Raw genomic sequence first — 18,328 nt, 5'->3', positions numbered from 1 at the left:
TGGTTAGTTAGTACACAACTCAGGAGAAGATTGCACAGAGCAAAGTTCCTTGCCAAGTTATGCTAGGCAATTTCCTTCTGCTAGTGCCTTGCTTGCCCTCCTGTTTCCCGGGTTTCATGTCGCACCAGCTTCCCATGTTAGTCTGAATCAGCATAACTAGGCAGCGCAGTTTGTAACTTGCAGCTGTTACCGTTAGCGTGGATGTGTGGTCTAAGACCCAGCTGTCTAATCTGCCCTTTAAGGTAAAGCTGCTGATTGGGTAGGATCTGGAGCAGCTCATGAAGCAATTGGGGGAGTCGAAGGGTAAAACGTTGCCTGAGGACAAGAAGAACTCCCAAGAAGTGTTTTCCTCCGCATTCTCGATTTCAGGAGTGAGGAGGTTTCGCGCTGGCACGAGTCAGGTGCCGGTGGCCTCAAAGCAGCGTTCTAGATGACAGCAGTTCTTTCGAGCCCAGCACAGGCCCCCAAGGGACAGTTGGGTCCCAAGGTGGGGGCAGAAACAAGATTGGACAATGAAGGCGTGCAGGTCCACTCCTCTCCAGAGGCTATTGGAGGGAGTTTGGCCCTCTTTTATGAGGAGTGGACCAAACTCACATCGGACCTGTGGGTCCTTCAGGTGGTTAGAGAAGGCTATGCTTTAGAATTTTCTCGGCCACTCAAGGATGCCTTTGTAATCTCCTGCTATGTCTCACGGGCAAGTGGGAAGTGGTGTGGGAGATGTTGCAACGTCTACAGCTTCTGTGTGCCATTGTTCCAGTGCCTCCCCTAGAGAGGGGACAGGGTCGTTACTCTCTGTACTTCATGGTGTCTAAAAAGGAAGGGACTTTTCAACCCATTCTCGATCTGCAGAAGGTCAATGCGACCCTCCGGGTACTGTGCTTTTGGATGGAGATGTTACGCACAGTGGAGCGGCGGTTCGCAAAGGGGAGTTTCTGGCGTCAGACTTGTCAGAAGCCTACCTGCATATCCCCATTCGAGCCGACCACCAGAAATTTCTGAGGTTCATGGTACTGGGGGAACACTTCCAGTTTCGAGCTCTTCCCTTTGGTTGGCGACAGCACCGCACACCTTCACAAAGGTGATGGTGATAGTGGCAGTGGCTCTCAGGAAGAAAGGTATCCTGGTGCTCCTGTACCTGGACGATTGACTAATATGGGCAAAGTCAGAAGTTGAGTGGGGTTGCTAGGTCCAGTGGGTACTGCAGCATCTGGAGTCGCTGGCTGGGTGACACACCTCACAAAAAGTCACCTGGGCTTGACCCAATCTGTGGAATATCTGGGAGCTCGCTTTGATATACCCATCTAGAGAAGGTGTTTCAGACTACAAAGAGAGTCCTCAAGTTGCAGGGTCAGGTTCTTTGGCTGCTGGACCTATCAGCACCCAGGGTGTAGGATTACCTGCAGGTGCTGAGTTCCATGGTGTCTTCATTGGATTTAATGCCTTGGGCCTTTGCTCACATGTGTCCTCTGCAGGGGGCTCTGTTATCCCATTAGAATCCGCTGTCGAAGAATTTGCTTCCTTTACCATTGCCAGAAGATGTGAGGTCCAGTCTTTCGTGCTGGCTATCTCTGCGCAATCTGGAGAAAGGAATGGATCTGGAAATGCCTGACTGGGTGTTGGTGACCACAGATGCCAGCTTCTCAGGCTGGGGGGGGGGGGGGGAGGGGGCGATTTGTCAGGGCAAATCAGCCCACGGTCCATTGTCACCAGAAGGAGGTGCCTTGGTCTATCATTCAGCTGGAAACCAGGGTGGTGCGCAAGGCCTTTTTAGCGTTTCTTCCGCTTGTCTGGGACAAATCAGTCCATGTGTTCTCCGACAATGCGACAACAGTGGCATACATCAGTCGACAGGGCAACACAAAGAATTGTCTGGTGGTGCTAGAGGTGCAAGAATTGTTCGAATGGGCAGAGAAACAACTGGTGCAGATAGCTGTTTCTCATGTGGCCAGAGCGGACAATGTGTAGGCGGACTTCCTCAGCAGACAGTGTCTGCATCCTGGGGGTGTGGGAGTTGTCTGTAGAGGCCTTCGCCTTGCAGGCAAGGTGGGGCACATCAGTGGTGGACCTCATGGCGACTCCAGCGAATGCCAAAGTGGATCGATTTTTCAGTCGCAGAAGGGAGACCAGATCAGAGGGCATCAACACTCTCATTAAACCGTAGCTGGCACACCTGTTGCTATACGTGTTTCCCCTGTGGTCTCTTGTAGGTCGGGTGCTGCGGCACATCGAACTTCATCTGGGCAGGGTGATCCTGGTGGCGCCTGCGTGGCCATGTCTGCTGTGGTTTGTGGATCTTCTGCATCTGGTGGTAGACAGTCCCGTTTGCATGTCTCACCTCTGAGTTGCTGCGGCAGGGACCCATATTTTCAGACGGATTGCTTCTATGTAGTGGCTTGGCTTTTGAGAGTCGGCAGCTTCGTTTGAAGGGCTATTTAGAGTTGGTGATTGTAAATTTGCTGCAGGCAAGAAGACCTTCCACTTCGGCCTATATCCGAGTGTAGAGAGTCTTCGAATCTTGGTGTGTGCAGAACAGGGTGCAACATTTAAAAGTGGAGATTCCTCAGGTCCTGGCCTTTTTACAAAGTGGTTTAGTGAAGGGATTGGCCTATAATTCCCTTAGGGTCCAGGTGGCAGCCTTGGGTCCACTTCATGGCAGGATTCAGGGTAGGCCGTTGGCATCTCATCCGGATGTGGTTCGTTTTCTGAAAGGAGCAAAACATCTGTGTCCGCTGGTGTGGAAGATCTGTCTGGATTGGAATTTGAATTTGGTTCTTCGCGTCCTGTGTGGTCCTCCCTTAGAGCTACAGCGGAAGGTGTCATTGAAGGATTTAACCCTGAAGACTGTTTTCCTGGTGGCCATCTGCTCGGCTAGGCGTATATCAGAGCTGCAAACGTTGTTATACAGGGATCCCTTCCTCCGCTTTTCGGAGGATGGAGTTTCTTTACATAGGGTTCCTTCCTTTTTGCTGAAGGTGGTATCCTTTCATCTTAGGTTGTTGAGCTTCTGGCTTTTCTGAACCTGATGGCTGATACTCGTATGGCTAGGGAGCTTCACTTACTGGATGTGCGTCAAATTCTTTTGTGATATCTCAAGGTGACTAATGCCTTTTGGACATCGAATCATCTGTTTGTCCTGTTCAGTGGAACAAAGAAAGGGAATAAGGCTTCCAAGGGCTCTATTGCTTGATGGTTAAAAGAGATGATAGCGGTGGCTTATATCTGTAAGGGCCACGGATCAGTCCAGAGGCCCGTCTCCTTCTGTTGAAAGACTTCCTCGCTTCTGGATGAGTTGACTGTGCTAGTTTGTGATAGACTCAGAGTAAGAAGAAGTGTACATAGTTTGGTATAGTTTTGTGTTAAATCAAAGGGGCCTAGTTTACAGGGGGCTCCAACCATATGTCTCCTGTTTGCCCAAAATTGATTGGGGTTTGTTAAGGTAGACATCTTGGCTTGAGTACAGGTCAATACTGAAGGTCTGCAGGTGGCACCCTCGTTTATGTAGCAGTGCCTCAAAGTTTTGTTCTCTGTCTCCATCTGCTGGTAGGGATGCATAAACCCACTCATCTAGACTGATCAGTGGTACTTCAGGAACGAAAATTAGCAGGTAAGAACCAATTTTCCATTTCCCATTGTTCTTGCCTTTCACTGCAGTAAAGAAAATCCTTCCAGTATGCAGGGAAGCCATCTTCACTCCTTTGTAGCACATGGAGGAAATGTTAAGGGTTTAAGAAATAAATGGAAGGCTAAAATTTGATCAGCATCATTTTGCTCTTTCTTGTGTCCTTGGAACCAAACTGTCGTTAAACAGGAATGTCGTTAAAATGTCGTTAGACAGCTCCTGGAATGTGCTGTCTGCTTCTGCACTACTGGAGGGGAAAAGGGAAAGGGACAGTATTACTGCTCTTGCAGAGGGTTTGCCCTATGGCTTGTTTCCTGGGAAATTTCTATTTTCTTTTCTCCCATATCCATAGTGCTGTACCCCTGCATCAAACACATTGCCCATGGAGAATCTTTAGAGCAGCACAGTCCTCTGCTTACCACAAATTGTTTATTTTGTAGGATGTAGGAGTGTGGGGAAGGGCCCGAGAAAGGAGAGCATGTCTCCAGTTTGTTTAAAAAAAAAAAAAAAAAAAAAGCAAAAGGCCTCTAGCTGAAGCAATTTCTCTCTGCCTCACTAGGGGTCAGGGGTCAGCGGTCAGCTGATGGTGAGTGGGCCTTGCCCTAATGTTTGTTCGTGAGTTCCATAAGCAAGTCAGTATCTCTGTTGTATGAGGTCAGGCTGTGAACGCTGCCTCTGCCTGTCTCAGAAGCAAGAGCTGGGCATGGGGAGCAAACTCTGGTCTCCCGCAGAGCAGTGCACAAGTAAGACTGCAAGCTATCTCCCTCTTCAGGACAGATTGATTCAGTCCTGGTTTTACATTACTGCAGGTGTGGACTTGTAGTTCTGCTTTCCCTAAGAAAAGTGCAATCTAACTTGAAAACTGGAGTAGTATTTATTGCCAGCGAGCTAATAGGATTGACAGCCCTATCTATGTGTATTTTGAGCACCACTATACTTGCTTTTTCTAAGTATATCATCTTGCGAGTGACCTATGGATATGTAAAATCACATAAAAATGTTTGAAATAGTAATCAAATGACACTACTTAACTATAATACTGTCCCAAAGATACTGACTTTTTCACGTAATGAAATTCAGCGCAGAGAATTGGAACCCATCCCTCCAGTTCCCCCCACCAAACCCCATGATGTCATCAAATGTGCAGCAGTGATTTTCCTTAGAACAACCAGATGACCCACTTTTTATTAAGCACTATGAAAGAGTTGGGTGGATTTCTCATTTTCTAATGTGTTGTCCTGTTTGTCTCTGGTGCTCAGAACCCAGGCAAGGTAGGACATGACACCCAAAACAGCACTACTGAGTTAATTACCGGACTTATGCAGCTTGTACCACAGTCCAACATGCCAGAAATAGCACAAGAAGCCATGGAGGTAAGGGGCACCTTTTCAAATGAGTTTTTTGTTTTTTTTTTTGCAGAAGAGACTACGTGGCCCACGATGACTACCATATTTAGATTTTATGGATATGGCCAGTTCATTCACTCTTAAAACTTGATAATTCCCACTGTCGCTTCATTTGGCTTATAGAATTGAGGTTGCAGCACTGATTTATGTAAGATGGTTGTGTCTTTACAAGACTGATCAGACTATGAGAGAGAAATAAGGGCTTGTCATCATTAAAGATACTTGCCTTTTTATTTAAAAAAAAGTTGAAAAATATAAGCTATATCTGGATATAGTAAAGGAGACATAAGAATAAGATCAGCATCAGAAGTATCAACAGCAAACAGAGGCAGGTTGGTGCTTTGAGGTATCTAGCATGTACTTTTGCTTTAAGTAGGCTTGGAAGTAACATTTTATTGTGTGTGTGTGGTATGATATAGATTAAATTTGTGTGTTTAGTTCTTGATGGTTTTTTTTAGTTAAAAGCTTTCTTCTGAATTTTAGGCCTTGTTAGTCCTTCATCAGCCAGAAAGCATTGAGCTGTGGAATCCAGAGGCACCAGTAGAAACGTTTTGGGAAATTAGGTGGGTAACTAAGAAATATAATGTTAAAAAAATAAATTAATTAAAACTTTTCATGCCATGTTGTTCAGTGGCCATATCTGTTGCTTGACTGACAATCCCCTGCATGGTAATGAACTTTGATTTATATGTCGTCCTCTTTCCAAAGGACTAAAGGTGACTCACAACAATAACATAAAATTACATAACATAAAATGCAGCAATACAAAAGCAAATAAATACAAACTCAGAGATATAATATAACATCAATGCAATAGCATAAATAAAAATACATGTCAGCATACCCAAATTACACACTGTGTTTAAATCCCTAACTGCTCTATCTCACAGTGGGGCCAGGGAGAACCAGGACATTAACCATAAGAAAAAGCTAACCCAATAAACCTCCTTGTGTGTGTGTCTGTTGCTCCCATGCTTAATATTTGTAAAGTGCCAGTGAACAATGTTAAATGACATTTCTAGTTAGTCTTAAAACATCACTGCAGTTTAAAATCCACCATATAATGCAATGTAATGTCTGTAATGCGTGCCAGAGTTGACCACCATAAACCCAGCATTTAATCTGTCTTATTCATAACTTCATCAGCTGTATCCAAAATGTTTTAGAAATTTGAATAGATACAGAATTAGTCAACTCTAGAGTTGAAATTAGACAGCAGTTATGCTTGGGGAATGCATTTTGGTGAATGAACATACAGAACAACCGAGACATTAAACAGAGGGAGGTTACGTGGATAGATAAAAGGCCTATATAAGAACCTAAAAGGATAGGGGGAAGAAGTTGCGTTAGTTTAGTCTGTAAAAGGGAAACGTGAAGAGCAATTTGATAGCACTCTTCTGTTCTCATTTTATCCTCAGAGGAAAGAGAGAAGTAATGGGCTTAAACTGCAGCAGGGAGATTTAAGATAAATGTGGCAGATAAGGCCCATCCAGGCTGCCTAATTTACTTCCTGGTGCAGTGCCATAGAACCCAGCTGATCTCTTGCTTGCCCTTTTCAATGAATGGACCTTGTTTCTGGTCTCATGGCTTTTTGAATTTGGTTACCCTGAGGGTAGACAAGCACTGGAAGAAGCTACCAGAGAAGAGGTGGGAGGTGTGTGCAATCTTCTGTCACTGAAAGGTGATTTTTTTTTTGTTTGTTTTTGTTTTTAAGCAGCAGATTCGACAAATATATGTCTGACATATAGGTAAAAGGGTTGCTAGCTGTAGATAAGGGGATGGACTGAGAACATGATGGCAGGAACGCTGGTCAGGAGCTCTAAATTTCATGCCTGTGCCCCAGCTAGTGAACTGCTTGCCGTTCAGAAGGGAAAGGGGGAGAGAACAACAGACAAAAGCAATCAGTAAATCTGACTAAAGAATTCTCCAACTTCAAATCCCTTCTCCCCCTTTTGCAGCGGAAAGTAATAGTTCACCAAACGGAGCATTTATTTTATGTTGCATTAATATGGATTTTCATGTCATCGCAGTTCAAAAATGCTTTATTATATCTGCAAGACATTAATTGGTGCCAACATGCTGAACAGCACAGAAATTCTCAAGTGGCTGCGAGAGATTTTTATTTGCAGAAACAAATTTCTGCTCAAGAACAAGGTAAGTAGAGGTGAATATAAACAGGGAAAATTGGCTGAATGGATGGTAGTGTTCTGTTTTGGTTTCTTCTTCTACCTTTAGACTTGTTTACAGAATTTGAAATAAGGCTTCATGGGACTAGTTTATTCGTCCTCTGGAAATACTTTGCACATGGTGCTGGGGATATGCTTTTTTTTTTATTATAATTTTTTAAAACTGATCCATCTAATGGGCTAGAGGGGCTGTTGCCGCTGTCTTTCTAAAGCAGCTATCTGCCATCCTCAGCATTTGGCTCTGTGCAGCCCTCTTCCTCTGTAGAAATGGAGCTGAGACCCACCCTGTTGTTTGCTAGCTGCAGCAGGTTGGCACTGCGTTCTTTTCGTGTCTCCTTCCCACTCCACCTCTCTCCCCCCAACCCAAGTTAGGCTGCATGGATCATTAAACAGTTGTGTTGTTGTCCTTTGTGCATCTGGTCCTGCATGCAAGGTGATGAAAGGTACAGAAGTAACACTCAAACTGTGCAATTTAACCCGAGGGGGGGGATGCATGCCTTTTGCTTTACTGAGTGCTAAAAAACAGCTTTATGTGAATTTTTTGTATGTTTGTTTAATGTTCCTCTATAATGTATGCAAGGCTATACTTAGAAGCATTATACAGACTAGACAAAGCATTTTAAGCATTGCCAAAATGGTTTCAGTTGTGTGGGAAAATTGTGGGCTTATTTATTTAAGTATTTCTAGAGCTTTGCAAGCTCAAATTGTATTTGTCAGTCAGATTTATAAAATTGCCTTGCCAACGAGGCTTCTGGGTGAGAACGTAGCATGTAACAAGAACAAGTAAAATGAAATGATACTCTGTCATAGAGTGAAGTTTACATTAGGGCCCAAAAAGAGCATTCCTTCTTCAGCAATTGACAAATAGGTAAAGTTTGCTTTTCTTTCGGCAAGGAGAGCGCCACAGCGGGCAGCAGCATTCCAATCTGTCGCCAGGCACAGGCCAAGTTAGAGGTTGCTCTCTACATGTTCCTGTGGAGTCCTGACATCGAGGCTGTCCTTGTTGCCATGTCCTGCTTCCGTCACCTCTGCGAAGAAGCGGATATCCGGTGTGGGGTCGACGAAGTGTCTGTGCATAATTTTTTGCCAAACTACAACACTTTCATGGAGTTTGCATCTGTCAGCAACATGATGTCAACAGGTACAGAGGGGAGGGGTGGGTGGGGGACCAAAAAAATTGGAAAATATTGCTTTTCAGTTTGAGTGTCGATGTTGCGAATGCATCATGAGAAATGTAAGATTTTGATAATATATATTTCAGAACTAAGCAGGTGAAGTCAAACAGCATGAGAAAAGAGGTGTTTTAAAGCTGCTTATAATGCTCTAAGATTTTTTTTGGCATTTTACTCCAGTCATGAGAAAATCTGTAAAATTAAGAGACTGGAAATAATTGGCCTCAAACTTACAATGCTTTTAGTCAAACTTAAAATACAGAATTTCCATATTTGCATGCAATTTTTGACAATGTAAAAATAAAAAACTGGTTTTTACATATCTTAAGTCATCTCTGTTTGACCCATAAAGCTGTATTTCTGAACATACCCAGATCAGTCCAGACGAATGGGGAAACAAAACTTTGAGGCACTGCTACATAAACGAGAGTGCCACCTGTAATGTCCCCCCCCCACCCCCCTGTATTTCTCTGACTCCAGCGGATGGTAGAGGTTCAACCCTGCAGTCTGAGATTAAGAAAGAGAGAAATTGAAGTAGGAGAATTTCAGAGGAAGCTCCCTGAGGAAGCTCCTGAGGAAGGTCCCTTGGTGGACCATCCCTCAGGTTGAGCTGGGTGTCCGGTGGGTTGGGAACCCGTGCCTTGTGCTCGTCCACATTGTGCTGGGGGCCCTGAAAGCCAGGGGACTGGTTCTCTCAAGGCCTCTGAGACCTCTGTCTGCAAGGCCCCGGAATCAGGGAAGGACCCCTGTGTGTGTGTTTGCTTTTGTATATATGATTTTAAAGTTAAAAAAAAAGAAAGAGGAGCAGAAAGGCAAACAGCTGGTTGCTAGAGGGGCAGAAAGTACAACCAAGAGGCAGTGAGGTGCAGGCCTCGACAGACAGAAGGTAATTACTGTGCTGGTCTGCGTGGGTCCCGGGGGGGGGGGGGGGGGGGGGGGCGGAGGCATTAGCGGCCAGGCTTGTAATAGAGCAGGAATGGCAGCGGTTGATGCAGCCGTTTGTTTTCCTGCGCGTGTCTGGGGGCCGTGCTGAGGCTGGAGAGCAGCGGTCTTTTCCGTCTGTGAATGGCTGATTTTTCCGTGCCATGGGAAATGGCATAGTGTGGTTAAGAAAAAAAAAATGGCACATGCCAGAGCGGTGATTAAGGCCGGCGGTGTTTGCAGGCTGCTGGGCAGCAGTGCGGCCATTGGTGCAGGAGCACGTGGTATGGTGCCTGAACCGCGCAGAGAAATGTACCGCACTTGTGGGCTGGAGTCTACACGCTTGAATTCTCGCTCCCTCTGTCCTGGTTGCGCTTCAGAAGAGGAGGGTTCCTCAGCGGGGGGCGCACTGGGAGAAGCAGATTTTCTGCCCTTCGGTGGGGGTGAGGGGATGTTAGTGTCGGCGGCCGAGGGGTCCGGGGGCCCCATTAAGCAGCTGGATCCTCAGAGGGCTGCGGGCAGGAGTCCTTTTTAACCAGGGAACTCAGAGATTCTCCTCCCCCGTTTTCTCCTGTGCTTCAGGGGGACCCTGGTGGGGGGGGACGTACTCTGATGACAGCTTGGAGCAGGGGATGGATGGCCCTGAGGGACTTTTGCTGAAATGTATCCTCTTGATGCATAAAGCCTTCCTGGCAAGGAAGGGGGCAAAGGGGACGCGGCGAGAGCCTGGCCTCCCTTATCTGCATTGAAGAAGCCTAAGAGGGCCATAGGTTGGTTCAGGGACCTGCATCATCTGAGACTGCATCGGGCGGAGTGGGAGGTGGACCCCAGGGATGGGAGGGGACTCCATGGATGATCCGCAGGATGTCTCTTTGGACCACCAGGGGGTGGTTCTAGATGCAGACTGTGGCACTGGGTGTGGACCTGGATGAGGCTAAGGATGACCCGTATCTGCATGAAATATTGGAGGGGGATGATCCTCAAGTTGTCAGTTTATTTAATGGATCCTCTTGTTCCCTAGGTCTTGGAGGAATTGGGGGTTAAAGTGACTCAGAAGTCTGATAGTGAGGGGGTGAGTCCATTCCTGGATGGACTGAGGGCCCCCCCCCCCCCACCAAGTGCCTTTCCCTTACCTAAGAAGTTCAGGAATTTGGGAAGCTATATCCCCTGATGGAAGAGACTTTGGAGATACTGCGGGTACCAAAGGTGGATGCTGGGGTGTCAGTGGTCACTTAAAAGAAGGCCATTTTGAAGGATGCGAAGGACCACAAGTTGGAGATTCACCTAAAGAGGATGTTTGAGGTCCCCGCGCTGAGTCTTTGGGCTGCTGTTTATGCAGAGGGGCCTGTCTGTGTGGGGTGCAGAAAGCACAGGATCCGGCTTCGACAAGCGATGGTGCCCTGCAGTCAGCTCGTTTAGAGGCTGAGGTGGCTTACGTAGCCGATGCGTTATGTGATTTGGTTCGTACATCAACCAGGAGTATTGTCTTGATGATGGCGACCCGCAGGCTTACGTGGCTGCACAATTGGTCACTGGACATGTGGTCAAAGGCTCAGCTGTGTAATCTCCTTTTCAAAGGGAAGCTTCTCTTCGGGGAGGATTTGGATCAGCTGATGAAGACTTTGAGGGGAATCTAAGGGGAACAGGCTGCCTGAGGATAAGCACACTAGTAAGAAAGTGTTCCCGCCTCAAACCCGGTTCAGGGTACAGGTGGACCCGCCTGCTTCATCTTAGGTTGCCAATGGCTTGGGATCACTTTCAAATGCTCGGTTCTATGGCATCCATGTAAGATTTGTTTCCATGGGCGTTTGCACACATGAGACCTCTGCAGCGCGCTTTGTTGTCCAGGTGGGACCCATTTAACTGGTAAACAAAGATTTTTTTTTTGTTTCTTTCGGGCTTTTTGGTGTTCCAAATAGATTTTTTGATGCTGATCACAGATAATACCTCAAAATTTGTACATCATGTAAGGTTTTTGAGAAACAGCCAATTTTGTGTTACAATAATTGTGAAATTTTGAAACAATCTCACGTGCATATATTTTCTTGCTGGGCAGTAGTTTTTATGATTTTTAAAATTCATGTCATATTTTTGACGACCATAAGCAACGTAACATGTAACAGACTAACTTTTTAAAAAATACACCAAGAAACTCTGCCCGATCATGCCAGAACTTGCTCGGGCTGCAAGATTCCAACTTGTTTCCATGACGACACAGCCTTATATAAGCAGCAGCAATGAGTAGTCTCCTATGCAACGTCTGTGTGAATGAGCGAATCGTATCGCTAAAACTGTTGAGTTTAAAGCTTGTGGATTTAACTTCATATGTTTTATGAAATGTCGCGCCAATGTCGTAATAGCCATGACACGTTTTGTTACATCTGTGGTAAGTTTACTCTGAAAGCACAGAAAAAGGAGTATGACTGCACTCATTAAGAAGGCATACTTCGGGTGCAAAATTGATGACCAGGACAGAGCATGGGCTCCTCATATATGTTGCGCATCTTGCGCCAGTAGTCTGCAAGCTTGGCTGAAAGGTGTGCGACCATTCATGCTGTTTGCCATCCCAATGATATGGAGGGAACAGAAAGATCCTATAACTGACTGATACTTCTGCATGACGAATGTGTCAGGATACTCATCAAAGAACAGGAAGTTTGAGTACTCTAACCTTGCATCAGCAATGAGACCAATGTCACATGTCGACAGTCTTCCTGTTCCAAAACCGCCAGAGGTGTGGACACTTGATGATGAGGAGGTAGGCGATGATGGCGAATCATCGCAGATGGAAGCTGCAGCTGATCCTGACTTTGTGCCATCAACATCCAGTGATCCTCATTTAATATCTCAGTCAGAGCTGAACGATATGGTCAGAGATTTGGCTTTATTGAAGAGTCAGGCAGAGCTGCCTGGGTCAAGGCTGCAAGGATGGAATCTTTTGTCATCTGATATGAAAATTTCAGTATTTCATAAGAACATGCCATACTGGGTCAGACCAAGGGTCCATCAAGCCCAGAACCTGGCAAGTACCCAAAAACTGTCTATTCCATGTTACAGTTGCTAGTAATAGCGGTGGTTATTATCTAAGTCAACTTAATAGCAGGTAATGGACTTCTCCTCACAGCCATCATGAAGATTTGACAAAATATTTCAACCAAGTAGACAGTCTGACTTTTTGTTGTGACATCAATGGATTGTTTTGTGCTCTTGGATGTGACAACGACCCAACAGAATGGCGACTGTGAATTGATTTATTTATCTTAAGTTTGAAGGCTGTTTTGTTGCACGACGGCAATATCTACCCATCAATACCTGTCGGACATGCCGTTCATATAAAAGAAACATATATGAGAACATGCAGCTACTGCTGAACCACATTGAGTACTCGAGGTACAACTGGAATTTGTGTGGTGATCTCAAGGTAGTTCCAATTCTACTGGTACTGCAGCTTGGTTACACTAAGTATTCTTGCTTCCTTTGTGAGTGGGACAGTCGAGCAAGAGATTCACATTATGTCAGAAAAGTCTGGCCTCTCCGCAAGACGTTTGTTCCAGGGCAGAAGAATGTTGCGCACGACCCATTGGTGGATCCAAGTAAGATATTTCTTCCAGGCAAGTCTTCCATGGCTCCATGCTCATTTCTCGCAACGCGTCTTACCAGTTATACATGACACAGTATAACAGAGACCTTTTTAAAAGGATCCAGGATTTCTCTGATTCTTTACCAGAGCAGCTCCAGGCTCAACTTCATACTCTGGCTCAGAAAGGTCTAGACACGGGAAAGCACGAGGTCCGCGCTGCATATGACATCTTCGACACGGCCTCTAGAGTATCTGCAGCGGGAATTAGTGCCAGAAGATGGGCCTGGCTCAAATCATCAGACTTGAGACCAGAAGTTCAAGACAGTTAGCAGATCTACCCTGTATAGGCGACAATCTCTTCGGGGAGAAGATCCGAGAGACTGTGACGCAGTTGGAAGGATCACCATGAAACTCTGCGCCAGCTTTCTTCTGTTCCGTCTGAGTTTCCGTCTGCCCCTAAGAGAATTTTCAGACGTGACTCTAAGCGGCCGGCCTACAAGCCAAGGACGTTTTATCCTCCGGCTTCTAGAGGATGCCCTTCCAGACCTTACCAAAAAGGTCAATCCAGGGAGACTCTGCCTCAGAAGTCTCAGCCAGCTTCTCAGCCTGGACCAGCGTCAGGGTTATGACTCCTTCCTAGAAGGGTGTAAGCCAACCTCCTCTTCCATCCATACCGGTCGGTGGTCGGCTCTGCCACTTCAACAGCGCTTGGCTTACAGTCACCACAGACCAGTGGGTACGGGCAGTAGTCACTCAGGGTTACCACCTAAATTTCCTGACTGTTCCAGCGGACTCTCCACCTCGGCTGATGGGGATGTCCAACCACTCTTCCTTGCTCGAGCAGGAGGTCTCATCCCTCTTCAAATCCCAAGCAATAGAACCAGTGACCCTCTCCCGGCAGGGGTTTTATTCCCAGTATTTTCTAATATCAAAAAAGTCAAGTGGCGTATGCCCGATACTGGACCTTCGCGTCCTAAACACATTTTTGCAGAGAAAAATTCAAAATGGTAACCTTGGGCTCTCTACTTCCTCTTCTACAAAGAGGAGATTGGCTATGCTCTCTAAATCTCCAAGATGCTTACACACACATCTCAATTACTCCATCTCATCGCAAGTACCTGTGATTCCTGGTCGGCCCTCGTCATTTCCAGTACCGTGTACTACCATTCGGCCTGGCATCCACTCCACGAGTATTCACCAAGTGCTAGTGGTGGTCGCAGCCTTCCTCTGGAATCAGGGTGTGCATGTCTACCCTTATCTCGATGATTGGTTGATAAGGGCTCTGACTCAGCAGGGTGCACTAACCTTCCTGCATCTCACTATCAACACCCTGATCTCCTTAGGGTTTCTAATCAACTATCCCAAATCCAAGATAGTTCCATCTGAAACCCTGTCCTTTATAGGGCCGACCTAAACACACTACAGGCGAAAGCCTTCCTCCCCCAGGATCGCGCTTTCAACATAGCCTCTCTGGCGCATCACATGCAATCTCGAGCATCTTCAACTGCTCGTCATTTCCTCATGCTGCTGGGTCACATGGCGTCCTCGGTGCATGTCACTCCAATGGCTCGCCTTGCCATGAGGATCATGCAGTGGACCCTAAAATCCCAGTGGATTCGAGCTTGTCAGCCAATGTCCAGCATTATCCGGGTTACCAAACAGCTCAGTCTGTCCCTAGCCTGGTGGATGGCACCACTCCAGTCTCATTCAAGGCCTTCCATTTCAGGCTCCAGATCCTCAAATTACCTTAACGATGGACGCATCCAACCTCGGGTGGGGTGCGCATGTAGGCGACCTGCAGACTCAGGGAACCTGGTCTCCAGAGGGAAACCAAACATCAGATAAATTTCCTGGTGCTACGAGCGATCAGATTTGCCCTCAAGGCCTTTCAGGATTGCCTATCAAACAAAGCCATCCTGATTCAAACAGTCAATCAGGTTGTGATGTGGTACATTAATAAACAAGGGGGAACAGGCTCCTACCTCCTGTGTCAGGAAGCTGCACAGATATGGGCATGGGCCCTTTCCCACTTGATGTACCTCAGAGCAACCTACTTGCCGGGAGTGGACAATCTTTTGGCGGACAAGCTGAGTCGCATTTTCCATCTGCACAAGTGGCCTCTCAACCCTGCGATAGCGGGAAACGATATTCCAATGTTGGGGTTTACCCTCGCATAGACCTCTTTGCGATGATCCACAACCACAAAGTAGACAACTTCTGCTCTCTCATTCGCAGTCACCACTCACAACCAAGAGATGCCTTCGCCCTCTCCTGGGCCAGCGGTCTCCTTTATGCATATCCTCCACTTCCTCTCATTTCAAAGACTCTCGTGAAGCTCCGGCAAAGGATTAATGATTCTGATAGCTCCCCACTGGCCACGCCAGGTGTGGTTTCCAATCCTCCAGGACCTATCAGTATGCCAACACATTCTCTGGGGAAGGATCCTCTTCTAATCACTCAGAACGAAGGGTACCTGCATCACCCCAACCCCCAGGCTCTGTTTCTGACGGCCTGGATGTTGAAAGGTTAATAACTCATGAGTCTGTATCCCGAGTCCTGGTGGCTTCACGAAAGGCTTCAACGAGAAGATCTTATCGCTCTAAATGGAAGAGGTTTACGATCTGTTGCACTTCCATGTCCATAGACCCCTTCACTTGTTTCACTGCGAGGTTCCTAGACTATCTCTGGCACCTGTCAGAGTTAGGCCTAAAAACTTCCTCTATCACGGTACATGTTAGTGCAGTGTCTGCGTACCATAAGGGTATAGGTAATGTTTCCATTTCCACGCAACCCTTAGTATCACGTTTCATGAGAGGCTTGCTTCATTTAAAACCTCCACTGTGCCCTCCTGCCCCTGCTTGGGACCTTAATGTGGTTTTGGGACGGCTCATGAAACCTCCGTTTTAGCCTCTCCACTCCTGTGATCTTCGCTGTCTCACCCGGAAGGTAGTTTTTCTTCTTGCGATCAAATCCGCTCGCAGAGTTAGTAAATTACAGGTATTAGTTACCTACCCGCCTTACACAAATTCTGCATGACAAGGTAGTGCTCTGCACGCACCCTAAATTTTTACTGAAGGTAGTGTCGGAATTTCATATTAACCAATCTATTATCCTACCTACCTTTTTTTCCCAGGCCCCATTCCAATCCAGGAGAACAAGCTCTGCATTCCTTGGACTGCAAACGTGCTCTAGCTTTCTATCTGGATCGCACGTTGGCCCACAGGAAGTCCACTCAATTGTTTGTTTCTTTTGATACCTTCAAATTGGGAAATCATGTGGGAAAGCAGACCCTCCTCCTGGTTGGCGGAATGCATTTCATTTTGCTACCAGCAAGCAGGCATTCCACTCCAAGACCGTGTAAAAGCACACTCAGTCAGGGCCATGGCGTCATCGGTAGCGCACCTCAGTTCGGTGCCGCTTGCTGATATTTGTAAGGCTGCTACCTGGAGTTCCCTCCATACTTTCGCAGCTCATTATTGCTTAGATAAGGCTGGCAGACAGGATTCCATCTTTGGCCAGTCTGTTCTATGCAACCTGTTTTCTGCTTAACTTCCCAACATTCTTCCACCGACCCATTCAGGATGCCCTCCAACCAAATTCCACCCCTGTTGTTGTGCCTGTTGCACATCTTTGGGTGCATTTGGTGCTTTGCTCGGGCATCCTGAGCTCAGTACTCACCCATATGTGAGGACTACCATCCTGCTTGTCCTGTGAGAAAGCAGAGTTGCTTACCTGTAACAGGTGTTCTCACAGGACAACAGGATGTTAGTCCTCATGAAACCCACCCGCCACTCTGCGGAGTTGGGTTTGTTTACGTTTTCTTATTTTATTTTTTGCATGTACTTTTACTATAATACGAGACTGAAGGTGGACCCCTGCTGGATGCAGGGTCAGTGCATTGCTGGGCATGCCCAGTAGGTGCCAATCAAAGTTCTAGAAACTTTGACAAAAGTATTCTGTGATGATATCACCCATATGACTCATATGTGAGGACTAACATCCTGCTGTCCTGTGAGAACACCTGTTACAGGTAAGCAACTCTGCTTTCTTTGCTTTTTGTGGTGCTGGTCGGGTGTTTCGGCCGGGTTTTGCAGCATTCTGATTCGGGTGTCAGGTGCTTGAGGTCTGGTTTTTGGTAGCATTGGTGCCGGCGAGTTTGTTCGGTTTAAAAAAAAAAAAAAAAGAGGCAAGTTATTTCTCAGCCATGCCACATGGCGGGCAGTGCGTGGCATGTGGGGAGTCACATGCACACCTTTTTCTTGCTGGAACTTGCACCCACTACATCTCTGGGGGAGAAGGCAGCTCAGGGAATGCTAGGGGAGCCTCAGACAGGTAGTGGTCCTCCGTGGGCAGTGGGGGGGGGGGTAGCTGAGCAACTCGCAGGTGCCTTCTCAATTTCGGCAGGAACAGTGGCCATATCATCTTTTTTGCTGCCGCGACTGACAGGGCTGCAAGGATGCCGCCCTGCCCCCAGTGCTGTTGCCGGCAGATCAAAGACCCTCAGAGCCCTGGAGGTCCCTGGATCCTCTGCTGGGGGAGGAGGAGGAAGACCTCCTGGAACAGGATCCAGATGAATCGGGATTTTCCCTGGATTTTGTTCTGCTTATGCATAAGGCTTTTTTGGCAAAAAGGGCGGCTGGACGTCGTCCTCCCAAGTCAGCGGACCTTCAGGAGCCAGTTATGGCTAAGAGGCCGCGTTCAACTTTAATCTTGTGGGGGCGACTAGAATTCAGAGAGTGCTGGCTTGTCAATTGACTTTGGGGAATACAGATAGTTTAGAGAGCTCGGAAGCTGATGATCCTCTGGCTGGTGATCTATCTTGGGTAGAAACTCATTTGGGCAGCACGGACCTTGATGACACTCGGGATCAAGCACCCTCAGTGGAGGGAGATGATCCGAAGGTGGTCTGCCTTTTTCGCCGAGAGGAATTGTGACCCTTAATACCATGTGTTCTAAATGAACTGGGTAATAAAGAGCCCCGGGATGATTCGGACCACAAGGGAGTGGATCCGGTCATGTGGGGCTTGAGAGGGCCAGCAAAGGCGTTCCCTTTCCACAAGTCAGTGAAAGGAGTTAGTGCTTCGGGAGTGGGAGACTCCAGATACAGGTTTGAAGGTTGGCAGAGCCATGGAGAAGCTGTATCCATTGCCGGAAGACACTTTGGATCTTTTGCAGATGCCGAAGGTAGATGCTTCGTTTTCCGCAGTGACGAAGACAATTCCGGTGGCAGGATTGGCGGTGCTTAAGGTTATGCAGGATAGGAAGTTGGAGGTACACCTCAAGAAGATTTTTGAGGTGTCTGCATTGGGCATTCGTGCTGCTGTATGTAGCAGTTTTATGCTCCGGGACGGATTGTGCTGGATACAGCCATTGAAATCCAAAAAATCATTATCCCCGGAGAGCGCGAAGTAGGCCAAGAGACTGGAAGCCGTGGTGGCCTACGG

The 18,328-nt window shown here is 47.0% G+C and overlaps 1 protein-coding gene across 9 annotated transcripts in view; it reads left to right on the top strand.

Annotated features, from left to right (window-relative positions):
• NF1 (neurofibromin 1) overlaps positions 1-18,328 on the top strand; it is a 527,350-nt gene that overhangs the window by 165,834 nt on the left and 343,188 nt on the right. For 8 of the 9 annotated variants that reach the window (XR_003858146.1, XM_029611920.1, XM_029611917.1 and 5 more), the window contains exons 14-17: positions 4,879-4,992; positions 5,509-5,588; positions 7,056-7,179; positions 8,106-8,352. Coding sequence is in view for 8 of the 9 variants with exons in the window: in XM_029611920.1 (XP_029467780.1) it covers positions 4,879-4,992; positions 5,509-5,588; positions 7,056-7,179; positions 8,106-8,352 (565 nt within the window). In the remaining variant the exon portion in view is untranslated. The remainder of the gene's footprint in view (positions 1-4,878; positions 4,993-5,508; positions 5,589-7,055; positions 7,180-8,105; positions 8,353-18,328) is intronic. The other variant, XM_029611915.1, reaches the window with a different exon arrangement.

This window comes from Rhinatrema bivittatum, chromosome 8 (genome assembly GCF_901001135.1).
Source record: "Rhinatrema bivittatum chromosome 8, aRhiBiv1.1, whole genome shotgun sequence".
In the NCBI taxonomy this organism is placed as follows: Eukaryota; Metazoa; Chordata; class Amphibia; order Gymnophiona; family Rhinatrematidae; genus Rhinatrema; species Rhinatrema bivittatum.
The sequence above is the reverse complement of the archived record's forward strand: the minus strand, read 5'-3'. Positions and strand labels throughout refer to the sequence as shown.